Source organism: Hyaena hyaena, unplaced genomic scaffold (assembly GCF_003009895.1).
Source record: "Hyaena hyaena isolate Hyena2069 unplaced genomic scaffold, ASM300989v1 scaffold_0, whole genome shotgun sequence".
Classification (NCBI taxonomy): Eukaryota; Metazoa; Chordata; class Mammalia; order Carnivora; family Hyaenidae; genus Hyaena; species Hyaena hyaena.
In genome coordinates, this window is record NW_024080632.1 from 4,512,208 (window position 1) to 4,538,720 (window position 26,513).

At 36.7% G+C, this 26,513-nt stretch overlaps 1 protein-coding gene across 5 annotated transcripts in view; it reads left to right on the top strand.

Moving 5' to 3' along the window:
• Positions 1 to 26,513, top strand: part of IFT81 (intraflagellar transport 81) — a 184,251-nt gene that overhangs the window by 127,514 nt on the left and 30,224 nt on the right. For 4 of the 5 annotated variants that reach the window (XM_039218976.1, XM_039218894.1, XM_039219054.1 and 1 more), the window contains 2 exons: positions 295 to 441; positions 19,572 to 19,721. In XM_039218976.1, coding sequence (XP_039074907.1) covers positions 295 to 441; positions 19,572 to 19,721 — 297 coding nt within the window. Of the gene's footprint in view, positions 1 to 294; positions 442 to 3,651; positions 3,844 to 19,571; positions 19,722 to 26,513 lie in introns of those variants that run through there. The other variant, XM_039219130.1, reaches the window with a different exon arrangement.

Consider the following 26,513-nt stretch of genomic DNA (forward strand, 5'->3'; position numbering starts at 1 on the left):
TATTTTTAATATTATTGTTAATAGTATTTTTATAGTATTTTTGTTTCTCTGCCGATATAGTTGTATTTTCAGGGCTTTTGTCTTCCAAAATGTCTTTGGTTTGATGTTTAATATACATTACATGCTCATATTAAACATATAATTAATGATGACAGGTAATAGAGTATTGGTTAGGAGAAGCCAACCAGATATTGAAAATTTACCTTGGGAAAATCTAAAAATTAGATAATTTCATATGGTAATAGAAAGTTAATTGTATGTCTAATTTCACATTCATATTTAATACTCAATTAGGCATCCATCATTTCTCGTAAAAAAGAAGCCAAAGCTGAGGAACTTCAGGAAACGAAGGAGAAGTTAGCCAGCTTAGAGAGAGAGGTGTCATTGAAGACAAATCAGACCCGTGAATTTGATGGCGCCGAAGTTTTGAAGGGAGATGAAGTAAGTTGAAGTATCTAATGGGACAAAGTTATGAGTATTGCTTTTGTTTGAAACCATTCATGTGTTTTACTTTTTTGATTTGAATGTCAGTAGTGGAAAGTTCATCTTATTTTATAAAACCCATTTATTTAAAATTGAAAAATCTTTGCAATAGTATTAAGAAATTCTTGATGTTAATGACATAGATCTTAGTGATTTTACAACATAATATTCCAAATTTTCCCTTTTTAATTAAGTGAATTTATATTAGATTTATTTATTATAAGTAGTAAGTTTTAAAAGTAAAACAAAATGAGTAGGAATTAACAGGTAAAACAATTCATATTCCTTGATAAATGAAATTCCATAAAGGGCTGAGAAAATACCATCACTCAGTTATTTGTCAGTAATGTGTATCTGGCCACTGAGACTGGTGCCATTTAAATGACTTCATTGTAGATGCTTATAAATTTTAAAAATACAACTATATCTTATGTTACTATATACTTAAATTTTTTAAACAATGTTTCAGGGGCTGTTATTTCATTTATCCTTCTGTCACACTCATGAGATTAGTAGGACAAGTAATATTGTCATTTATGTATATGGCTAAATTTAAGCACCAAAAATATAATTCCCCATCTCATTTTCACAAAATTAGCTCAAGAATGAATGAATTTCAAATGAAGCAGAATATTTTGTCTGAAACACAGTGCTTGCTTGCTTGCTTGCTTGCTTGCTTTCAGCAAATCAAGAGATAGGTATAGGTTATATGCCTATCGTAAATGCCAATTCCTAAACATTGCCTGTACTTTACCACTCCTTACAGCTTATTTATTTTATGTTAGCTACTTAGCTACTAGGCCTCAGCAAATGCTACTTTGAAAAGCTGCTCACATCCAAACTTCATTTTTGGCTTTGAATAGTTACAGAATTCATACTGTTACAAATTGGCAGTGAGCCTTCCCTGTGCCAAACACAAGAGTTATTCCCATGGTACCACTTTTCTCTGTGGTGCTTCTGATTGTAGCCTCCCAATATGCCTTTACCTTTTGGGAAGTAGTAGATTTCAACAGTCAGCACTTTACTGAAAATTCCTTTGGCTTTTAACATCCACTTCCAGATTGCTTTAAGAGAGAGGAATAATTTAAATGTTACTTGGAAGCCAACAGGGAGTGCTTTGTGACATCCTTGCTATGGGGGTGGGTGGGGAGGGAAGGGTTAATTATGCAGCAATTTTGTTTTCTAAGAGACCATGCTACTTCCTACCATTTTTGTCTAAAGAAAATGCTGCCCAGTTGACAAGAAATACTAATTGCTATGGCTACAGTTGGCATGAATAGTGCCTATAAATTCAGTATTAGACATTCTTTCTACGCATATATGAGGGTATAGAACATACTGCCAACCTATTAGGTTTTATTTTAGATAAATTATGGTGAATAGGAGAAGTGTCTGATGACAGAAAAAGGCATACTTTTCTTAAAAGGAAAAAGATCACTTTGGAAATGATAAGGTCAACTTAATTTTTAAACAATATCTGGTCAGAAACTAGAACAAATCAAGTAAATTATTTGGCAGTTACCTAAAAGAACAGAAGGTATTGGGGAACATTAAGCATAATTTTGTAAAGAACAAATCTTGGTAGACCAGTTTTATTTTCTACTTTGATAAAGTGGCAGACCATATGGACAAAAGGGAGGAAGTTTGTTATACTTAAAATTATATAATATAGCTGGACTTCGCTGAGGTTTCATTTGGTATCATGTGGTAATCACCAAAAAATCATGTTTTTTTGCCACCCATCTGTTAACACAGTTGGTGAGAGGGTATCAAGAAGTAGTAGTGTGGTATTTGTAAAGAATTGCTATAGCAGGGGTCACAAATAGGAAAATGAGGAAGGGGCAGCTAACATTTATTGAGCACTTTTTATACAAGGCTCTGTGCTAGATGCTTTGCAAACACACACTCCTTTACTTCTTGTATTCTTATTCCTGCTATTTCCATTTTACAGCTGAGTGAAGCTCAGGGAGATTGTAGGTGCACTTATAGGTAATAGTGGCCAAGCTGGAGTCCAGGTCTCTCTCCCCTGTTCCTGTTGACCTTGAGCAAATCACTTTTCTGTCTATAAAATGGGGATGGTTACTCTTCATTGTCATTATGAAGAACACACAAAATAATTGATGTCAGAGCTTCTCAGTCAACATATATAACATTTGACATCTGGAAGTCGTTCCTATGGGTCTCATGTCACTGCTTGTGTGAGAGGTAGTATAGTGGAATGGTTAAGGGCATGGGCTCTAGAATTTGGTTGTTTGAGTACAGATCTTGGCTTTGTCATCTTACCAGCTGGACAACATTGGGCAGATTCCTTAAACTCTTTGTACTCAGCTGTAAAATGTGGCTATTATCACTATATACCTCCTGGAGTTATTACTGTGCAGATTAAATGAGTTAATACCTGAAAAGAGCTTAAAATAGCACTAGCACATGTTAAGTGCTCAGTAAGTGTTAGCACCTGATATTTTTATATTTTTGTCAGTCACTCGAATGAAGAGTTTGAAAGCTAAGAATACAGTTTATAACTTAATACTTGAAATTAGTATTTCCCAAACTGGGTGTAATTCAGTAGAAATAAATATGAAAGAGTTTCTGTTTATGGTTAAATGATTTACACAGACTGAGGATGGGATAACACTAATCAGAGTCATTTTAGCTACTATTCACTGAGCAGTTACTGTGTGCTCAGTCTTTAAAAACATTATCACTGGTGATGGTTGCACAACAGTGTGAATATACCTAATGCCACAGAACTGCACCCTTAAATATGGTTAAAATGATAAATGTTATTCTGTGTATGTTTAATCACAGTAAAATGCACATGTAGCATATTCTGATTAATTCTCTCAAAACACCTATGAGGTAAACATTATCTGCATTTTGTAATTGGGGAAATAAGCTTAGAGAAGTTTAAGTGACTTGCCTAAAGTTACACAGTTAGTGAGTTGCAGAGTAAGGATTTGAACTCGAGTCTGACAGTCACAAACTGGAAACTTTAGCTTGATAGAAACTGTATGACAGCCATTGGTTTGGGTATAAACCTTTATTCCTTGATTATCCATATGTGGTTGGTTGATTAATCTTTTCTTGGAAAATTTAGGAATGTGACTGTTAATGAGGTTAAATACTATACATATTGTAATTTATATACCTTTGTCATTTTCTTTTTAGAGGTCAGCTAGCAGTTTTTAAAGTTCGGTATTGAAGTATGCATTTTGATGCTTCCTACTGCCATTAAAGTTAATATTACAGATGTTACATTTCGTCTGAGAATTTTACCTCCTCTGTTTGCAGATGAAGGGGCTATTTGTGCTTCACTAGACTCTCATTAGTATTCCCTGGATGTTTCTTATTAATAAAAGATGAAGTGTCTAAAAAATGCTCCTTTTTTTTTTAATTGTACTTTGATTATCATTTTAACATTTTATTTTCATTGTATTGCCTTACTTAATTACAGCAGTAAGCACAGGAATGTGTTTATCTCTTATTCTGCCAGACCTCTAACGTGGGTAGGAATTTCTTGAACTGTTGAAATTATCTTCTCAGTGATAGGGATTTTCTTGCCAGTCTAGTCTATCTTGATTTCTTTTTCTTCACACCAGTATTTATCAGGTGATAAGAAGGTTAAACATAGACACTGTAGTCTTTTAACATAACTGAAAATTGATAATAATTAATATGTTTCTGTATCTTGAAGTTTTTTATATTGGACTTACATATGTAATAATTAAGCATAAATCTGGTTGAACTGATATTCTCAAAGAATTTTGAATGCTGTCATCTCTGAGAGAAATTACCCAAAAAGTGCCATGGAGCTTCATCTCTGATACCAACCTGTTTATTATTCTTATCAATAATTTAGATTAGTTAATAATTAATGTTTATTATGGAGTTACAATATGCCAGGCTTCTTACGTTCATTATCTCATTTATTTCATTGAGCAACTCTAAGAGTTAAGATAATTTTTGGGGTTTTTACAGTCATGGGAACTGAGGCACAGGAAAGATTTATGCTAAGTTATCAAGATCACATGGCTAGTAAGTAGTGGTGCCATGATTTGAACTGAGGTGATCTGCCTCCAAAACCCTTAATAATTTTCACATGACAAGAAGCGAGAAGGAATAGTCAGCAAGAGACAGATGATAGAGGTAGGATTCAGAGTCATCTTGGGAGTAAGAGCATTGTGCTGAAACAAACAAAATGCCATTAATAGGATGATAAACACAATGTTGTGGAATTCAAGTTCTGTCTGCCATCTCAACTTATCACCCATGAGTAATGCAGCATTAGAAAACAAATAATTATACTCCATTAATAAAAATGTAATATCCCATTTATGGTGAAATTATGCCTGGAATATTATTTCACAGTTTTGGCATGTGTGTTAAGAAGGACATAGTCAAGGCAGAGTCCAGATGTAGGTAACCAAAATGGATGAAAAGTCTGGAAACTTTCATAGAAAGAATTGATTATGTATTAACTGAGAACAAAAACAAACAAACAAACAACAACAAAGGAAGACATAATACAATTGCATTTAAATTTCAAAAGGATTATGGCAAGGATGGTGTGCAGAAAAAGAGTTAACATAGCAGGCCTGAAGCTGCCATTAGAAAATCTTGTTTGCAAGGTTGGCCCTTGTCTGGCATCCAGGAACTTTGATTTTAGAAAGATTCCCACCATTCTCCAATAAGAATTGCTCACTGTGCCTAAACTGTGTGTACAAAGAAGGTGGTTTATGTTGAGCACCTGCTTTCCTTCCCGGAGCCTGGGAGTTAGGTGAGGGCTGGGCAGGCAGTACGCCTCTGTGACCAGCCCCCCAGTAAAATGCCTGGCGTGGAGTGTCTAATGAACTTACCTGGTTGGCAACATTTCACACGCATTGTTACAACTCATTGCTGGAGGAATTAAGGGAGAAGGCTCTTGGAAGCTTGCCCCTGGTTTCCTCTGGACTTCGCCACATGTGCCTTTTCCTCTTGCTGGTTTTGCTTTTATATTTTTATTCTAATAAAGCATACCCCAGAATATGACTATATGCTGAGGTGAGTCCTCCTAGCAAATCACTGAACCTGGGAATGGTCTTGGGGCCCCCCTGACACAGATGGGTTAATATTCTTGTTTGTTTGACAGAAGGCAGAATTAGAACCAATGGTTAGAAAGAAATATTTGATTGACTATAAGGAAAATTTTCTACAACTTAAGCTTTCTTCCGTAGCGAAGCAGGCTGCTTTGGTGAAGTAGAGTGCTCCAGCATTTAAAATACTCTTGACAGAACCTGGATGAAAGACATTTTACAAGTAATATGTGCAGTTAGTAGAAATAAGATTATATGGATCAATGTTTGGGGGTTTTTTAACCTTAAAAAAATCTGACTATACAAGTAATACATGAATACATTCTTGTGGTATGAAATCAAACAATACACATAAAGTAAAAGTCTTCCTTGACTGTCTCCCACTCCCAATCCCAGTCCCTCAGTCCCTTTACCAAAGAGAAACCACTGCTTCCAGGTTTGTGTGCCCTTTCTGATCTACATCTCTAAAGATAGATGTAGATCATACTATTCTGTGGGTTTGTAAAAATGTAAATGATATTATACTGTGTGTATTGTGCAACTTGCTCTTAATAAAATGTCTTGGAGATTTTTCCGTGTCCATAATGAGGAAGTTAAGAGAAATCTGTAGAAGTTAGAAGAATCTGCTCTGGAGCCAGAACACCTATGTGCAGATCGCTGCTTTGCCACCTATTAGCTCTTCAGCCTTAACATGTTACCAGACTCCTCAGGGCCTCAGTTTTCCTGCCCATAAAGTGGGTGCAACTGCTGTAGAAAACAGTATGGCAATAATTCAAAAGTCAAACACGGAATTACCATATGACTCAGCAACTCCCCTCTGAGGTTAGAATCCTCATGTGGTTTCTGTTAGGATTTTCTAAGTGCAAATTATTGCTATTATTCCAAGTTGTAGTAACTTCAAATATTTGGACAGGATTTTAATATTAAGTGACCTTAGTTTTCCATAATTTGTAGTGCTTTTAAAATGTTTACACAGAATTATCTAACCTTCTACAGGATTCAGTGTGAGAAAAAATAGAAAAACACAGTATTATACCGTAGTATAATATCTAATGGTCAGACATCTGACTCTGAGTTGTCAATAAATTAACATTGCTGTGGTCAATATGATTTTTTAAAGATAACATAATTAAGTAGCATGTCTTCCAGAATATATACCCTGTTATTGTTTCCCCAGCTCACAGCCCATGGCCCTGAAATGTACTCCCATAGCACTCTGTTTCTGTGTGTTGTAACATATAACACACTTAAGATCACTTGTTCAGTTTCTGCTTCCCCTGAGAAAGCAGTGAGCTTCACAGTGGCAAGGGCTTATCTCTTGTTCACCATCATGTACTCAATACCTGGCACCTAACAGGCACTTGGTAAATGTGCGGAAACCTGAAAGTATATAATGTAATCTAGATGTGTGTAGGCTTTCATCAGAAAAGTGATAATATTAAAAATGTCTTGGCCCTTTTTAGTAGGCTTCAGTTGATAAGAAAAATTATTTATATTAACTCTTCAACCTAACCATAGTTGCATATTTCATTGTATAGATACTTCATTGTACAGATTCATTATTTTTGGATACCTGACCACAAACCTTTGCCATTTAATCTGGTAGCCTCCATTAATTCTTAGACAAGTACAGTTTTGCTATTTCTTTCTTTGCCCTTCCATTAAGAGAGAGACTCAGATGAGCAAAGAAAGAGCCCATGCCTCTTGTAATAGTCTCACATAGCTACTGATCTTTATTGTCTTAGTCACCGTCATATCTCTGAATCTCTGCTTTAAATATTTGAAAAAGCAAACCAAAAATTAGCCCCAGCGATGCAGTGCTGGTCTCCTTCCTAGAGCTGTCATTCAAATGAATGCCTGCCTTTTGGGTCTGAACTTTTTTATAGCAGCAAATGAACTTCTGGTTAAGTTTCCACTGGCACTTCATGCATTGAAAGGTCGCTCATGGTTAATGGTGTGTAAGTATACAATCCATTGTGTTTTGTTCCCTAACCGTTACAAGAAGCTCACCTGTTTTGTAGTTATGACTGCTTTAAAAATATGCTTGGTCAAATAATGTTTATGAGAAGCTTTAGAAAGATCCAACCAATTCATTTCTACAGCTACTGATAGAAATCCTAGAGCTAAATTGCAAAGATTATGAAATCTTCTTTAAATACTTCAAAGAGAAGCACAGTGAAGATAAGGGAATCCTGGCAAGGTTTGCTGCAGCTGTCAGATCCCGAAAAATTAGGAATCAAATTTTGACACTTGTAATTGAATCATCCACCCTTCTAAGTGAGCCCAGGCAAACCTGTGATATTTTTAGACCCTTTCAAATCACATCACACTCTTTAGAGTTCATAGCAGGACCCAAGGCCCCAAAAATTTCCCGAAAGACGGAACAAAACAGAATCAAATAAATTTGGCTCAATTCGCTATAGTAGAAGTAGTGTATTTATGCATGCAATCTAGGTAATGCCACAGTTTCAACTCAAAATTTGAAAACTTTTCATAGAGAATTCTTTTGAGAGTTAACTGCTTGGACAGCTATTGAAAAATCCATTATCTCTAATATAATAACAGCTGTGCGGTGGTGATTTGATTTATAATAGAAGCATAGGACCTTGAATGGTTATGATTAACTGTGTTTCACAGATGGATGTTCCTGTGCCACAGGTTTCATTCAAGACAGATTTCTACCAGCACATATCATATTGCTTATTACAGACTCTCTCAAAAGAATTAGCAGTTAACCATCCGCCATCATTTATAGGTAATTACATTGCTTATGGTTGGCTTGGTGAGATTTTCTAATTTAAAGTTAAAAACGTAATACTAACAGTTTGGAAAAGGTTAGAATGGTATTTGTATGTTTGTCTGTGTTGGCAATAGTTATGATGAGTGATTTGAAAAGACTATCATTTTAACAAAACAAAGTTTGAAACATTTTTTCTTGCCTTAAAACAAGTAACAACTCTGAGACCAGACTTTAGGGAGTCCAAATGACTTACTGGAGCATAACATGAAAAGACGACCTCTTCAGGTCTTCTACAAGTCTGAATCCCTCCAGAAGACACTGACAAATGGGCGAAAAACTCATGACCATGGGGCGTAGTCATGCTACTCTTGAATAGTTGGTGTTATCTCATCTGACGCCTCTCTTGGGCCTATTTCTGTAGTTTTCCATGCTTAAAAATCATTTGATGAAATAACTGACAAATATGTGATTTAATTAAGAAATGGAAAATAGCATGCATGTTGGACTAACAGGATTTGAGGAAGAAAATATTCATTCTAGTCCAGTTTTTTTAACTTGCTGAACCTGGGTGAGTTGTATGAATTTCTCCATAGGTTTCTTTCTCTGTAAAAGGGAAATAGTGCTTCTTCAAAACAAATAGACCTTTGTGGTTCTTGACAATATATAATACGGCGTCTTGTGAAGTCCTCACAGCTAATTACTGGGCAGATAGTTTTCAGGCATTTGCAGCAGGAGCAGAGATTCTTGTTTCCATGTAGATATCCAGAATGCTGCCTGGAGTCTAATAATGCTTTCGAGTCCAAATAAGCTTGAAAAGCATTTGTAAATGGTTACATACTTAAGGAAATAAGCTGCTTTGTCCATTTAAAAAGGTAGCCCAGATTTTGATCATTACTATTAAAGGTTCTAAAACATATTAAGTGGATAAAAAGAGAAAGAACATCTGGCAAATTCCATTTTGATCACAAAGGAGTAAAATTAGTCCTGAAGCTAGAAGCTTGCACTATAAAGCATTAATCTTATTGATCTCAGCATTTAGAATGATGGCCATTCTTTCCTAAATGACAAAGTTAGGTTACAAATGCATGTTGGTCCAAATGATTAGTAATGGCTGCTGTAATGGGCCTTCCTGCACAACGGAAGGCTTTATCGTTCACTTTAATGACAAATTTGCTTGATTGACCTGCGATAGTGCACTATAGAAAGCTTTTCCTTAATGTTCCAAGGACTTGTTGCTTATCTCCTAGGCCAGAGTTCCTTTAAAAATTATTTTTAAAATATTTGTAAACTAAAATATTTTTTAAATCAAGCATTTAAGGAAGAACTTAACGGACGACCATGGGGGAGAAGAAGGAGGGAAATAGTAGGGGAAGGGGAGAGAGGCAAACCATGAGAGACTCTTGAATGCTGAGAACAAACTGAGGACTGATGGGTGTGGCGGGGGAGGGGGAGATGGACATGGAGGAGGGCACTTGTGGGGATGAGCACTGGGTGTTCTATGGAAACCAACTTGACAATAAACTATTTGTAAAAAAAAAAGAAAGAAACCTCAAAGAATTCACTCATAACCCTACTTGTCCAATACAATGGCTAGTTTTCTATTTTTTTAAAAAAAATTTTAATGTTTATTTATGTTTGAGAGAGACAGAGCGTGAGCAGGGTGCAGGAGAAGAAAGAGAGAGGGAGGCGCAGAATCTGAAACAGGCTCCAGGCTCTGAGCTGTCAGCACAGAGTCCAACGGAGGGCTTGAACTCCTGGATTGCAAGCTCATGACCTGAGCCAAAGTTGGACACTTAACTGACTGAGACACCCAGGCACCCCACAATATCTATTTTTATTTCTTAATTCTCTCCCAGTCTTGGTGTGTGTATGTGTGTGTGTGTGTATACTCAGAATATAGATTTGTAATTGCTTGTAGTAGTGATTATTCTTTTTAGTTCTAAAGAGCATTTACCACACTTAGATTTTTACTTTTCTGCTTATTCTAATCACTTGACATGTCCTTATTTCTTTACTATTTAAAAAAAACAGTAATTGTCTCTTATTTTCTAGGTACTCATTAACTATATTCAAACAAAATGACAGACATTATTAATCATTATTCAATTTTTATAGAATTTTGGTATATTTTCTAGATCCTTTTTAAAAACTACCTAGTTTTATTTAAGACAAATAATCTTTTATTTTACAATGAAAGCACTGTATGTTTTGATCCTCCAAGGTTATAAAAACCCTTTACACAATAATAAAGTATTTTCAAGAAATGGCTACTAAATAATGGCAATTATGGTTATTAATAATTAATAATTACAGATATTTAGGTCAAGAATATGTTTTATTTTATTAAACTGTTACAGCATAATTAATTATAACAACAAGAGCTCCTATTTATTGAATACTACACTAAGCATTGTGCTAATTGCCTTACACACACTTTCATATCAGTCTAAGTATTGTTACCTTCTTTTTTCTCCCAGTTGAATTGATTGATATATAAAGACAAAAAAAAAATAATTGCTCAAGGTCACTTTAAATGATGGAGCCAGGATTTGAAATATTTCTCTGACTCCAAAGTCCATGATCTTGACAACTCTCTGAAGCGCTTGTAGTGCTCCCAGGACCTTTAATGATTAAGTTCTAAGTGAAATTATTTGTGACTTTTTTGCTCATATACATTATTACAACACAGAATTATGGGTAAATTTAAATTTTAATTCTCAAAGTCTATTCAAAATAAAATCTACAAGCAGTTAGGTTTTTGTTGGTGATGGGCATTTTTTGAGGTGGGTTATACTTTTAATTTAATTACACTTTTTATAGATTGACACAAATATGTAGGGTTTAAAATTTTTTTTAATGTTTTATTTATATCTGAGAGAGAGAGATAGCATGAGCAGGGGAGAGTCAGAGAGAGAGGTCTGAGACACAGAATCCGAAACAGGGTCCAGGCTCCAAGCTAGCTGTCAGCACAGAGCCCGACGTGGGGCTCGAACCCACGAACCATGAGATCATGACCTGAGCTGAAGTTGGACGCTTAACTGACTGAGCCACCCAGGTGCCCCAACAAATATGTAGGTTAAAAAGTAAAACAGTACTACAACGCTCATAATGAAAATAATGATCCTCTTTCACACTCCCAAGTCGTCCTTCCGTGAGGCAACCACTTTTTTAAAAATATAATTTATTTTTGGGATGTGCTCATCCCAACAAGTGCCCTCCTCAGTGCCCATCACCCAATTTCCCCTCTCCCCCAACCCCCATCAACCTTCAGTTTGTTCTCAATATTCTAGAGTCTGTTATGGTTTGCCTCCCTCCCTCTTTGTAACTTTTATTTTTTTTACCCTTTCCCCTTCCCCTTGGTCTTCTGTTAAGTTTCTCAAGATCCATATATGAGTGAAAACATATGGTATCTTTCTTTCTCTGTCTGACTTATTTCACTCAATACCCTCGCATTCAACCCCTGTTGCTGCAAATGGCCAGATTTCATTCTTCCTCATTGCCAAGTAGTATTCCATTGTTTAGATAAACCACATCTTCTTTATCCATTTGTCAGTTGATAGACATTTAGGCTCTTTCCATAATTTGGCTATTGCTGAAAGTGCTTCTATAAACATTGGGGTGCATGTGCCCGTATGCATCAGCACTCCTGTATCCCTTGGGTAAATTCCTAGCAGTGCTATTGCTCGGTCATAGGGGAGTTCTATTTTTAATTTTTTGAGGTACCTTCACACTGTTTCCCAGAGCAGCTGCACCAGTTTGCATTCCCACCAACAGTGTAGGAAGGTGCCCGTTTCTCCACATCCTCGCCAGCATCTGTAGTCTCCTCATTTGTTCATTTTAGCCACTCTGACCGGTATGAGGTGGTATCTCAGTGTGGTTTTGATTTGTATTTCCCTGATGAGGAGTGATGTTAAGCATCGTTTCATGTGTCTGTTGGCCATCTGGATGTCCTCTTGGGAGAAATGTCTGTTCATGTCTTCTGCCCATTTCTTCACTGTGTTATTTATTTTTCAGATGTGGAGTTTGGTGAGCTCCTTATAGATTTTGGATACTAGCCCTTTTTCTGATAATGTCATTTGCAAATATCTTTTACGATTCCATCATTGAGGCAACCACTCTTAATGCCTTTAGTTGTCTCTTCTAGTGTTTACTTCTACATTTTTCTAAATAACATGTTTATGCTGAAATTTTAAAACTTTTTTCAATCGTTGATGTACTACCATAGAAATAAGGATTTAGCCCTTATACTCCCCATTCCCTGCCTACTCCCATACCCATCCTTTCATTCATTAGAGCCTCCCAATTATAATCTTTGGTTAAATGATTTAATATATTCATTGTGATGATTGTAGAACCATAGTTTACAGCTGAGCCACATAGTATATACTATGATTACATATCCTTTCTTCTACACTTTAAAAAAATATAACTGACCTCATTTTTTTGTTTTTGTTTGGTTAGTTATTAAATGTACCTATCACCCACCAGCTCCAGGCCTTCTGATAGAACCATGCAATTTATCTTAATATGGCATGTGTTCACACACAATAATCTATTAATTACATTTTGTAAACCTTAGGTTTATTCTTTCTGGGGTCCCTTTCATTCTTCTGTTCCAGTCTGGGAAGATTTATATCTAGGCTTGCTGTAAACTGTAGATTTCACTGTAAACTGTAATCAGGGGCTTTGTAGTCATCATCCTGGAAATTTCTTTAACAGTTCTCTTATTTTGGATCCCCTACTTCCCACATCCCAAGTTTTCTCTTTCTTGGTTTATTTCCTTGTTGTAATAGAGAATGTTCCTGAAAAGGGGAGACTTGGGAGGTACATTTTTGAGAATCTTGCTTGTTTTAAACCGTCTTTATTTCGTCTTCATATACGTGATTGACAGTTTGAATGATAAATTCCAGTTGAACATTTTTTCCCCCTCAGAATTTTAAAGGCATTGTTCTGTTGTCTTCTAGTATTCATTGTTGCTATCTGAGGCTGTTTTGAGTCCCAGCCCTTTGATGTGACCTTTTATTGTTATTACTGTTGTTATTTTACCTCTTCTTGAAACTTTTGGGATTCTCTCTCTACCTCTGATTTCTAAATTTTTAAGATTATGAACTTAAATGTAGCTCTTTTGTACTTTCATTGAGCTGGGCATTCTATTGGTCATTGTAATTTAGAATCTTATTTTATATCCTTTAGTTCTAGGAGATTTTCTTGTATTATTTCTATTCTTTAAAAAAAAATCTGTTCAAGGTGTCTGGGTGGCTCAGTTGGTTAAGTGTCTGATTTCAGCTCAGGTCATGATCTCACGGTTTCATGAGTTCAAGCCCCATGTTGGGCTCTGTGCTGACAGCTCAGAGCTTGGAGCCTGCTTCAGATCCTGTGTTTCCTTGTTTCTCTGCCCCTACTCTGCTTGTGCTCTGTCTCTCAAAAATAAATACACATTAAAAAATATTTTTTAAAAATTCTGTTCTGTTCTGGAGTTCATTAGTTACATTTGCGGTCTTCTTTATTAATTCTTTAATGTTAACTTTTCAAAATGTTTAATTTAAAAAAATGTTAAGTAAAAGTAGGTAACAATATGTGTGTGCATTGTATTATATATGAAGAGTAAAGAATAATGAGATCATGAACATATATATACTTAACACTCAGCTTTTAAAACAGAATTTTTGTGGCTCCTGTGTGCCTCTCCTTTATCCCATTCAATCCCCGCCCTCTCAGAGGTAACCACCATCTCAAGTTAGGTATTTGTCATTCTCTGACTTTTCTTCACTGTTTGACCAGACATTTGTATCCCTAAGCGATATATTGTTTTGTTTTCCTAAGCAGTATTAATGGGAGCCCTATTCTATATATTCTGTAACTTGCTTGTTTTGCTCTACATTATTTCTTGAACTTATAATTGTTTACTTCCACTATAGAAATATAAATATATATAGATATATACAATTGAATCTACAACAATTCATTGTGGCTTATTTTCCAATTTTTTGCTTTTGCAGCATTTCTGTCAAAATTCTTATGCATATCTCCCATGGCTTTCTGTGAACAGGGTTTCTCCAGGACAGTGCTTCTTACCTTTTTTCACATGACACTTAAAAAAAGTTGATCATTGTTTAGCATAGTGAGGTAAAAGGACAAGGCTGCTTATAGCTGAGGGTGATTAGCTGGGGAATTTTTCATAATGTCTTAGCAGCTGCAGCAAAATCTTAGTGGATAAATGCCTTGGCACACACTTAATTGTGCCACATGACTACAATGGAGCATAGAGCACGCCCCATTTAGGAAGCCCTGCTCTAGAGCAGTACCCATCACAGAGTTGTCTGATACCAGGTCTAGTCCAGAAACTGTTAGTTACTAATCCATGGCCATGTAAGTTGAGCAGAAACATTTAGAAACTTTTACAGTAATGTGATATTTTTATTATTTTATTAAAGTGTCCACTCCACAAATGATTAGAAATTTTAAAAACTGCTCCATCACCATAGATAAATTTAAAAACCTTGCCATTCATTGGAGTGGAGTTGGTGGGGCATAGGGTGAACACACTGTCAACTTAAGCAGATATGAAATACTTTCCATACTGTTGTTCTAGATGAGAAATCCCCCACTGCAGCGGGGTACAAGTGTCCCACTTCCTCCTCATCTTCACCAACTCTTAGTTTTGAAGGACTTACATTTGCTAATTGGGTGGGTGTTAAAATAGTATATTAATGTGATTTTAATTTGATTTGATTACTGATGAGATTGAGCATCTTTTATTATATTTATTGGCCATCTTGCCTTTCTCTTCTGCTAAATGCCTCTTCAAGTATTTTATCCATTTTCCTACTGGATTTATTTATCTTTCACTTACTGATTTATAGATTTAATTTGTATATTTTGGATACAAATCCTTTATTGGTTTAATGTGTTACAGATATGCTTTCCTGACTTGTGATTTATATCCTTAGTCTCTTAATACGTATTTTTTTTTTTAGTTTCAATTGATTTTTTTTTTAAATAGTTTATTGTCAAATTAGTTTCCACATAACACCCAGTGCTCATCCCCACAAGTGCCCTCCTCCATGCCCATCCCTTCTCCCCCCCACATCCATCAGTCCTCAGTTTTTGTCAGCATTCAAGAGTCTCTCATGGTTTGCCTCTCTCCCTTTCCCCCACCATTTCCCCCCTTCTTCTCCCGGTTGGTCCTCTGTTAAGTTCCTCCTAGTCCTCCTATACGTGCACACATATGATATTTGTCCTTCTCTGCCTGACTTATTTTGCTCAGCATAGCACCCTCAAGGTCCATCCATGTTACTACACATGGCCAGATTTCATTCTTTCTCATTGCCATGTATTTTGATGAACCAATGTTCTTGATTTTAGCCAAGTTAAGTTTATCACTCATCTATTTTCAATTTGTGCACTTTGTGTCTTGTTTAAGAAATCCTTTCCTGTGGTGCCTGGGTGGCTCAGTTGGTTGAGTGTCTGACTCGATTTTGGCTCAGGTCATGATCCCAGGGTCGTGGTATTGAGCTCTGTGTCAGGGTCCACACTATCTGTACTCTCTGCCCTGAGTGTGGAGCCTGTTTAAGATTTTCTGTGTGTGTGTGAGTGTGTGTGTGTGTGTGTGTCTCCGTGTGTGTGTGTCTCCCCCCACCCCCATTTGCACATGTGCATGCTCTCTATATATCAAAAAAAAAAAAAAAGAAAAGAAAGCCTTTCCTATCTCAGAATTATAGTGATATTTTCCTATATTCTAGAAGAATTTTACTTTTGTCTTTCACATTTAAGTCTATAATCCAGTTGGAATGGATTTTTATGTTATGAAATAAAGGGTCCATTAATTGAAAATCCATTCTTTTCTCTTAGATGTTCCACAACAGCAGTCTACATAAACAAAATCCCCTTGAGAGCTTCAGTAATTTAAAAAATATATAGTTTCTGAGACCAAAAAGTTTGAGAATCACTGTTACAGATCCACAAGAAAAAGTTAAAAGCTCCAATAAAAAAGTGGACCAAAGACAGGCAAATCATTTTTTTAATCTCCACAGATGAATAATAGACATAACAAAAAAGTGAATTTCCTTAGTAAAGAAATATAGATAAGAAGTAAAATACCATTTTAATTATCAGATTGACAATTATTAAAAGTACTATAAATAGCCTTTGAAGGGCAGTTTGGCAAAATCTATCAAAACCCTATTTTCTTCTCACCATTTTTGAAAATATGTCCTATAGGACTTATTAAGAATGTGTCTGAAGAGGGGCGCCTGGGTTGCTTAGTCGGTTAAGTGTCCGACTTTCGCTTAGGTCATGATCTCGCGGTTCGTGGGTTCAAGCCCCGTGTCAGCCTCTGTGCTGACTGCCAGCCCAGAGCCTGGAGCCTGTTTCAGAGTCTGTGACTCCCTCTCTCTCTGACCCTCCCCTGCTCACGCTGTCTCTCTCTCTCTCCTAGAAATAAATAAAACATTTAAAAAATTTTTTTAAAAAAAAGAATGTGTCTGAAGATTTAGCTTCAATATATTCATTCTGTTTTTTTTGTGAGAATTTGAAAATTCAGAAACAATCTAAAATCCAAATGATAGTGAGAAGAAACTTCCAGTAGAAGAAAAACATTGGATAATGTATTTTCTTTCCTCTAATTCATCCAGGGTAGTGGGTCCCATCACTGCTTTGATGGCACCTATTGCTTAATTGTACATAACCATCATTAATCTGGCCCTGACTACCCTTATGTTAAGTAGGTTGTCCTGTGAATGTCAAATAATAACCAATCAGCATAGAGCAGATTGAGTAATTGGTGGTTTTGTTCTTCCACCAAAAATATTTATAGCTTTTAGCTTTTTTAAAAAATAATTCTGGAGCACAGCAAGATAAAGAAGGGAAAAATTAGTCTAGATAATACAGAAGATAGCAGATGAATAGGGTTGATTTCATTGTGGGCGCTTTGCCCAGGACACTTTTAATAGAATATATAGTTACTCTAGGGATTCTGAGTCTGGGGTTATGGCAGGCTTACACATTTATTCTTTAAAAGGAAAAATTGCAAGTTATTGGACTCTAGGTACATTGGTATGACTTAAATTTTTAAACCATTCCTGTAATTCAGCCATTGATAATTTGCTCTGTGTGGGCTGGATTCCTTACTATTAAAATTAACTTAATCATGGGTAGAAAAATATTTTAGAAAAATATTTTGGACTTCCATCCTTTAAAACACAGTGGGTTCTTCATTTCTTTCAGAGTTAAAGTCAAGTTTAAAAAGATGTCTAAACTAGGAATTAGAAGGGGTTTTTAAAAAGTGTATTTATTCTGAGAGAGAGAGAGAGAGAGTGTGTGTGTGTGTGTGTGAGTGAGAGAGAGCGAGAGAGAGAGCAGGAGAGGGACAGAGAGGGAGAGAGAGAATCAATCCCAAGCAGGCTCCGCACTGACAAGTGTGCAGCCCAGTGAGGGACTCAAACCTGAGCTGAGATCAAGAGTTGAGACGCCTAACCAACTGAGTCACCCAGGCACCCCTGTAAGGTTACGTTTTTGTGAAGAATCTTTAATCTTACCATTTTTGAGGACTTTCTTTGTGTACTGAAAAATCAATCAAGTCTTTAAAGAAAAAACCGCCTAAATTTTAGAAATTTTGTGCTTCCTATTTTATACCTTAAAATTTAGAATTACTATCCTCATGTTTAGCCTTATAAATTAGAAGGCAAAATACCAACATGGTAGAAGAGCTTAGTATGATAGTAGTGTAGGATAATGGCTTTGAGTGAATTTTTCCTTTCTTCATTTGTCCACAATTTCAGTAAAATATTCATGACTTTTATCATTTATGAAATTATTTATCACTCTCTTCTCAAGTTAGCCTTTAGAAGGACTGGGTATTTAAAAAGCTAAGATTCTCAAAGAATTATCTTGTATTAGATAAATGGAAGCTTACTTTTGTTTTGAAGTAATGTGCTTAAATAGGCCAAATTCTTAGTTGGAATTTTTCAAAAAATGTAGTTAATAAAAGGATAAAGCAGGAAGAAAAATTATTTTATGTAGTAAGAGAATCTGAAAATTATTAGTATAATAGTACATAAGAGGAAGTAATTTTTTTAAGTATTATGTTCTATTTCAGAAATACCAGAAATTTCTCACATTTGCTTCTGGCATTTACTTCTTATATCAAGCAGTACTTTTAATGAGCCAGAATCTTTTCACCTGCTGTTTCCTCTACCTGGAATGTTCTTCTTTGCCTCTGCCTCCTTCCTCTAACACATTCTTACTTTTTCAGTCTTGGCTCATATGTAATTATTTTGGGAAGCTTGCCATCATCTACCTCCCCTAAATCCCAATACCTACGTTTCCTGCCTTCATCCCAACCCTGCCTTCATCCCAACAGGTTAAACTCTTGTTATTTATTCTCAGGACACCTTTACTTCTTCATAATGTTCACCATGGTTGTAACTCAGTTCAGTGTTAGTTTTCACCACTATTTCCTTAAGCTTGGTAAGCACAGGACTTCTGAGTATCTTGTTTAGAGTTGTATTCTCAGTATCTGGCACAGTGCCTAATACATAATAGTTAGTAAATAGAGTTTATCAAATGAATCCCTTTAATTACTATTCATTTTCATTTGTTTTTTCCAAACTGTAGTTGGTATTACTTAATAATGGGGTTTTTCTTTTAGAGTAGTTATAACTTTATATCATTGGTAGGTAAATAGCTGAATAAAGCAACTGTAAATTCCCACTAACATGAAATATTCTTAGCTTTTTAAGGTTTGGGATGAGCTTCATTCCAGTGTCTCAGATGCTTCTTAATTTATATGGTCACAGTACATTTCTTAAACAATAAATAGTAGCTACAGGTTTTGACTATTCTGATTGGGCATATTAATCTCAGTAGATTCAGTACTACCAAAATAGTACAGTATGTAAAAGATATCATGGTAAGATTATAGCCAGAATTGGTTTCCGACTTTTTTTCCTCCTCCTCCTCTTCCTCCTCCTCCTTTTTTTAGCCTTTTTACTTTCATAGGATTGAGTTTCTGGTTTTTTAAACCCTTATTTGTAAAGCCTCAAATGAACACCTTTTACATAAGGATTTGCAACATTTAGATAGGTCCAAAAATTAAAACCTACACAAAATATTTTAATTGCGCAGTTAGTCTTTCCAAGTTTTCTAATGAAACTAAGTTGTTATATACTTGTGACACAGATGTTGGATGGTAGAAAATAAAATGTTTCTAATACATTGACATTAATATATTTAGCAACTACTTTTCTATTCATGTTACATATTGTGTTCTTTTATAGTTCAAACGATATGTCAGTAAACTTCGAAGCAAGAGTACAGTTTTCAAAAAGAAGCATCAAATAATCGCTGAATTTAAAGCTGAATTCGGTCTCTTGCAGAGGACAGAAGAACTTCTTAAGCAACGTCATGAAAATATTCAACATCAACTGGTAATACAATATTATCTTGGGGTGCTAGAAATACAAATGCCAGGAGGTTTATAGGTTATAGCTGTAAACTGAGATCATTGTTTTTACTGAAAACATCATAAAATTATTAATTTTCTCTGATTAATTAGAGATGTCATATAGCTGATTCATTTATTTTTTTAGTGTAACAGTAAGCACTAACTTTTTCATGTGTGCCAACATTGGGGTAATTAATAGAAGCTGAATTCCAAATACATTTTTCTTTGGGTTAGCTAGTTAATAGGAGAAAAATGATCGTACCAAGAGAGTGACTGTAAAATATTTATTTATCATGGCCTGCTGGGCAGAAGTTTCTAAGCAGCCACTTCCATGGATGGACCTTTGGAAAGAAATATCTAGGGAAGGTACCATATGGAAGTTTGCCTGCAGGCCTGTTCCTTATGTATTTGTGCCTTGGTTGTCAGAAAATGGTTAAGCCCAGAGCAGTCCCTCTAACAGCAAAGCTATTCTCATTACGGACATCAGTTCCTCAGAGTTTTCTTGATTTGAGGGGTTTTTTTTACCTTTCACCCATGGGGAAAATATTTCATCAGGTTGTTGGTTTACTAGCTAGCAATAATCTGGTGGAGGTAAACAAAGTTTCAACCAGTCATGGTTAAGCTGACAATATGAACTTTCTGTCTCATGCTGTTAAATGTTGTTTGCTTCTAGGCAACTTAAGATAGAAATTTACTGTGCATCAAATATGGATTCTAATGACATTACTTCTCAAATCGATAGGTAGTAAATTGTGTTTCTGTTCACTTCAAGATATTTTAAAATTTCCATTATGATTTCTTTGATCTATGGATTATTGCTTAAAACTAAACATTTTCTATTTACCTTTCTGTTACTGAGTTCTAAGTGATTTTCAGTGGGACCAGAAAATGTTCTGTGTGATTTGAGTCCTTTGAGATTTGTTGGGTGTTGCATTATGGTCCAGCAAATGGTCTATTTTGGTAATTGTGCCAGTGCAGTTGAAGAGAATGTGTACTCTGCTGTTTGCTGGGAATGGTGTTCTCTCTGTGTCAATTCAGTCAAGCCTGTTAACCATGAGAGTCAAATCTTCCATATTCCTACTGATATTTTTGCTTTCTTGTCCCATTAATTATTGAGAGAGGTGTCTTAAAATCTCTATGATTATCGCTTTGTCTGCTTTCCTTTAACCCCATCAGTTTTTTCTTTATATTTTTTCTTAAGTTGGCTTTCCTAGAAATAGAGCCTGAGAAGGGAATACTCTGTACAAGTGATTTATTGAGGGAGGGAGTGCCTTCAGGCAGCAGAAAAGAGCCAAGCAAGGATGGTCCTGACTAGACAGCTTCATTTTGATTCTGTGAGAAGCTTTGGAGCATAAGTTGCAGCATGCAGTTGATTCCATTTTGAGGCAAGGGGGCTGGCCTTTTATACTCCTGTATCAGTCAGTCATTGCCTGTGGCAGGGTGTAAACTCCTAGCCCAGTGAGGTGGCACTCCCTGGAGAAGGGGCACCTGTGAACCTTTAGCAGTCAGTAACAACTCATGGCAGCTTGCAGACAAGGTCTGAGTGAGGCACCAACAACATCCATTACAATCCACCACTTGCAGTGTTGGGATCTACCTGTTTTCATGTTAAACTCACTCCATTTAGGTATAGCTTCTACAGGATTCTGATTGGTCACAATTTCTAGGAAAAATTGTAGATGGAGGGTTAATCAGACAAATGAAAACTCCCACTACTATATTTGGTCCCAAGGATGTGGTAATAGTCAACATCTCCCTCTTTTACCATACATTCTAGATTTTCCTCATGTTTGGCTAGCACCTCCACTGGTCTAAATGACCTCCTTGGTGGAATGACCCAGGCCCTCATCTTTAAGAGGTGTGAGACTCTAGGAATCATGACCTTATCAGGCTGTGGTTGCTGTCTTTACTCATTTACTGTTAAAACTAGGCATGGGAGTACCAAGATATGCCCTAATGGATCATCTGACTGCCAAACATGTTCCTATCTGCCCTTATTATATAGCAGCTTCTATATAGCATCATGATGTCCTGCCAGTATAATAACCCTTTTATTTGTCTGCTGGTCTATGGGCATGAGGAGCCCAAGTGACAAAATAGTAGCCAAAGCATTAAGTTTAAAGGCCTTTTGTTGCACCTTCTGATGAAAGCGTACACACTCTGGAAACCAGAAAATCTACACCTGCAGAACCTAAAGGTATCAGGAAGGGAAAAATAATTCCCTAAGTGGATAAGCTGGCATCCTGGTGAGTGGTGACACTCATACTTTCATTCCATAGCTCTTTCTGTTTACAACACAGCACCAAATGGTGGGCATTGGTTTAAGATGTACATTCTATCCTGCAGAATACAGCTTATCCTCACAGGCCATCAACTCTAAGCTGGCAACTTAGCTGTACCTTCAACAAGACCTTTCTAGCAGCCTGTCAGGCTATTAGCTTCCTGGATGGTGGCGTATGTGGCACAGTGACTGAATCCAGTGGTCATGTGTCCACCACCATATTTCGTTTGCCATAAAGAATCCCACGGTCTGAGGTGATATTACATGGAATTCCACAGCAGTAGACCAAATACTCTGAGCCCTTGGGTAGTGATGCTGGCTAAGGCACTGTGGGCAAGAAAAGCAAATCCTTACTCAGAATATGGATCAGTCCAAGTCAGGATGAAATATTGCCCTTTTTAAGGCAGGAAGATGATTGATTTCCTCAAGGTATAATTATATTTAGAGCTCAGGATTGGTCTCTCTATTGTTGCCAGGTCAGATATTTGGCAGTGGACATAGCTCGATGGGCATTGGCGAGAGGACCGATGCCATTTGGACCTTGCTTAGCCTCCATCTCTGTCAACATAGACATTCTGTTCATGAGCCCATCGTCCAAGCACTGGGTGGCCAATAACAGAGGCTGGCTGACATCTGTTGGCCAAATCATCCTTTCCACTTGGCTGCTTAGTGTCACTTCTGCTGTGGACATCCTCTACACCATTTCTTTGTGGACATTCACACACCATTAGTGTGTAATCAAAGGATCTTCATACTCAGTGTATTGCACCCATAGGTCTATCTGCATGCCCTTCTCCAGACCTCCTTGTCCCCAGTCTTCCAGTCCTGGTACCTTGCTTCTTCCAGGCCCCTGACCAATAAGCTAACCCACTTGCCACTTGCCCAGAGGATACAGGATAATCTAGGGGTTCAAGGTTCTCAAGTGAGTCTTGGCAGGTATTCCGTTCCAGACTCAGCATCCTTTCTCAGAGCCCTGACTTTAGCATAGAATATATTCAACTTCCTCTGAAGTTTTGCCCTGCTAACAATTAAATTGTGTGCCTGGTTTTCAGCTCCCTCTGCCCTTCAGCCATAGGAAGTGAGGGTTTCTTTAAAGTTTCTAAGAAGGTTCTCTAACCTTATCGCTTTACTTTAAATTATGCATTAACATATTTGAGCCTGTCATTTTATCTCTTCAACTATACTTGGAGCTTGGCCACCCCAATTCCTTAATCCTTATAGTTATTTCTCCACACTTCTCAAGCACCAGCAACATCATATACCAGCTAGTATAGTGCGTCCCTGTGACAATTCAAGAAGCAGACACCAAAATGGAATTAGACGTAAAAAAGATTTGTTGGAGGAGACACATATGAAAGATAAAGAGAAGGGAGCAAGAGGAGACAGGGAAAATCATTAGGCCCTAAACAAGTGTGACATCCATGAAGGGAGACAGAAGGAGGAGGATTGCGTAGGAAGAGTCGCAGACTGCAGCACAGTTTGGGGAAAGTTTTGTTTAGGATGAGGGGGAATTCCTGAGCTAGTTACCCATCAGAGGAGTCCCCTGTCAGGCAGGAATGGGCCAGCACTAGTACCATTGCCATGCTCAGTCATTGCTAGGAACAGCCTGGGAGAAGCATGGGCTTGGTAAGAACATGATGGTGGATCCAGAGGGGCAGCAGTTATGCCTATCAGTCAAATCTGTTCTTCTCAGCAGGCTCTCCTGAAGGAGATTTGAGCAGTCCATTCTCATGGTTACCACTGTCACCTTTCACATATACTCTGCCTCAGTTCACCACAAGTCTTAGCAATTGCACTGCTATGACATGTATGGGACTAACAATATTCACCCTGCTTTCACTGATGGAGCCCTCAGTTTCTTTCAGCCAGTGAGTTACCCATTCTAGAAGCCCATTCTTAGAGTTTGGTCAGGTTCTCTAGAAGCAGAACCTGAAACAAGAAGTCTCATTCCTTTTCACATGATTAATTCAGAGAGTGCTTTTAGGAGAAAGGAAGTGAAGGAACCAGAATGAAGAAATGAGGCAAAGTAGATTCATTTGGAGTCGAGTTTCAGTCTGATCCCATGAAGAGCCCTGGAGCACAAATTGCATCACAAAGTTGGTCTCATTTTTAGGCAAAAAAACTACCCTTTTGTACTCCACTATCAGTCATTTGCTCTGGACCCTTACTAACACCCAGGAGTTGGTGTGATACGTTTCCTGTTCAGCCAATGGCACACTTTGAAGAAGGGGTAGCTGTAAGCCATAAATAGCCAACAGCTATTCTCACAACAGCTATGAGATCAGGTACACTGACCTGGTAAGCAGATCAGGACGGAACACCCAGTGCAAATATCCTAAGATTCTGTTATTAGTCCATAAAAATCTAGTATCATTATCTTCCTGTTAAATTGGCCTTGTGATCATTAGGAAATATCACTTTTTTTTAATCTCTCATAATATCCTTTGCCTTAAAATATACTTATCAGTTATTAATACAGTCACACAAACTTTCATTTAGTTAATGTTTAAAAGACGTATATCTTTTGCATCCTTTCAACCTTTCTTCATCTTTGTAAACATTGTATATATTTTATAAGAAATATGTAGTTAGCTTTTTATTTTTATACAGTGTGGCATCTTTGTCTTTTACTTGAGGTATTTAATCTCTTTACATTTAATGTAATTACTGATAAAATTTTGTTTCATCTGTTCTTCATTCTTTTTCTCCTTTCTTCCCTTCTTTTGAATTACTCAAGTATTTTTATCTTCCATTTTTCCCTTCTTTTAGCTTACTGGTTATAACTTCTTTTTATTATCCCTGTTATTTTTTAGTGCATAAGCCAGAAATGATAACATGAGCCTCTGTCTGATTCTGGTCTTTTCTTTTTTACTGTATCAGGGTCAATGCAAGAAACTTAGAATACTGGGGCACCTGGGTGGCTCAATCTGTTAAGCGTCCAACTTCAGGTCAGGTCATGATCTCACAGTTCGTGGGTTCGAGCCCCGCATCGGGCTCTGTGCTGACAGCTAGCTCAGAGCCTGGAGCCTACTTCGGATTCTGTGTTTCCCTCTCTCTCTGACCCTCCCCTGTTCATGCTCTCTCTCTCTAAGAAATAAATAAAAAGACATTTAAAAAAAAGAAACTTATAATACTTTATCTATTTACCTCTTCCTCAGATTTTGTGCTATTGTGGATATATATTTTTAAATCCTATATATAATGTAAATCCCACATGATATTATTATATTTAATATTATTCTAGATTTATCTACCTGTTTGCTCTTTTCATGGCTTTTTCCTTTCAGCACCATCATTATTCTATTGGGATCTCATTTTCAGTATTTCACTTAGTGTAGGTCTTCTGGTAATTAGTTCACTCAATTTTTGCTTTTCTTAAGTCATCTTTATTGTACCTTCATTTTGAAGCACATTTTTGCCAAATATAGAATTTTTGGGTGGCAGTTACTTTCTTTCAGCACTTTAAAGATTTAATTCCATTGGCTTCTGGCTTACATTATTTCTTGTGGTTTTTTAAGGCAGTGTGTTATTCTCTGGTTGCTAAGATTTTTTTTTCTGTCTTTGGTTTTGAGCAGTTTCACTGTGATTTTCCTAGGTTTTATTTTTTTAGTCATCTGACTTGTGGTCTGTAAAGCTTCTTAAATGTATGGCCTTAATGTCTTTTGTTAGTTTGTGAAAAGTCCTCAGCCAGGAATGTTTCTTTAAATATTATAGTCTCATTTCATTCTCCCTTCCTTGAGTTCTAGAATTTTCATTTGATTCCATTTTATAGATTCCAGTTATTTGTGACAGGCTCCAACTTTTATTTATTGTCTTGAATATAATAATCACAGCTATTTTAAATGTCCTATCTAATAAATTCATCTGGGTGTCTGTTTCTACCATCTGTCTTTTTCTCTTGATTTTCAGACATTTGTTCCTGTTCCTTTGCTGACCTAGTACTTTTTTTTCCCTTCATAGTTTATTGTCAAGTTGGTTTCCATATAACACCCAGTGCTCCTCCCAACAAGTGCCCTCCTCCATGCCAATCACCCCCTTTTCCCTCTCCTCCACCCCCATCAGCCCTCAGTTTGTTCTCAGTATTCAAGAGTCTCTCATGGTTTGCCTCCCTCCTTCTCCCCAACTATTTTCCCCCTTCTCCTCCCCCATGGTCCTCTGTTAAGTTTCTCCTAATCCACCTATAAGTGAAAACATAATGGTATCTGTCCTTCTCTGCCTGACTTATTTCGCTCAGCATAACACACTCAAGTTCCATCCATGTTGCTACACATGGCCAGATTTCATTCTTTCTAATTGCCGTGTAATGTTCCATTGTATAGATAAGCCACATCTTCTTGATCCATTCATCAGTTGATGGACACTTAGGCTCTTTCCATGATTTGGCTATTGTTGAGAGTGCTGCTATGAACATTGGGGTACATGTGCCCCTATGCATCAGCACTCCTGTATCCCTAGCAGTGCTATTGCTGGGTCATAGGGGAGTTCTATTGTTAA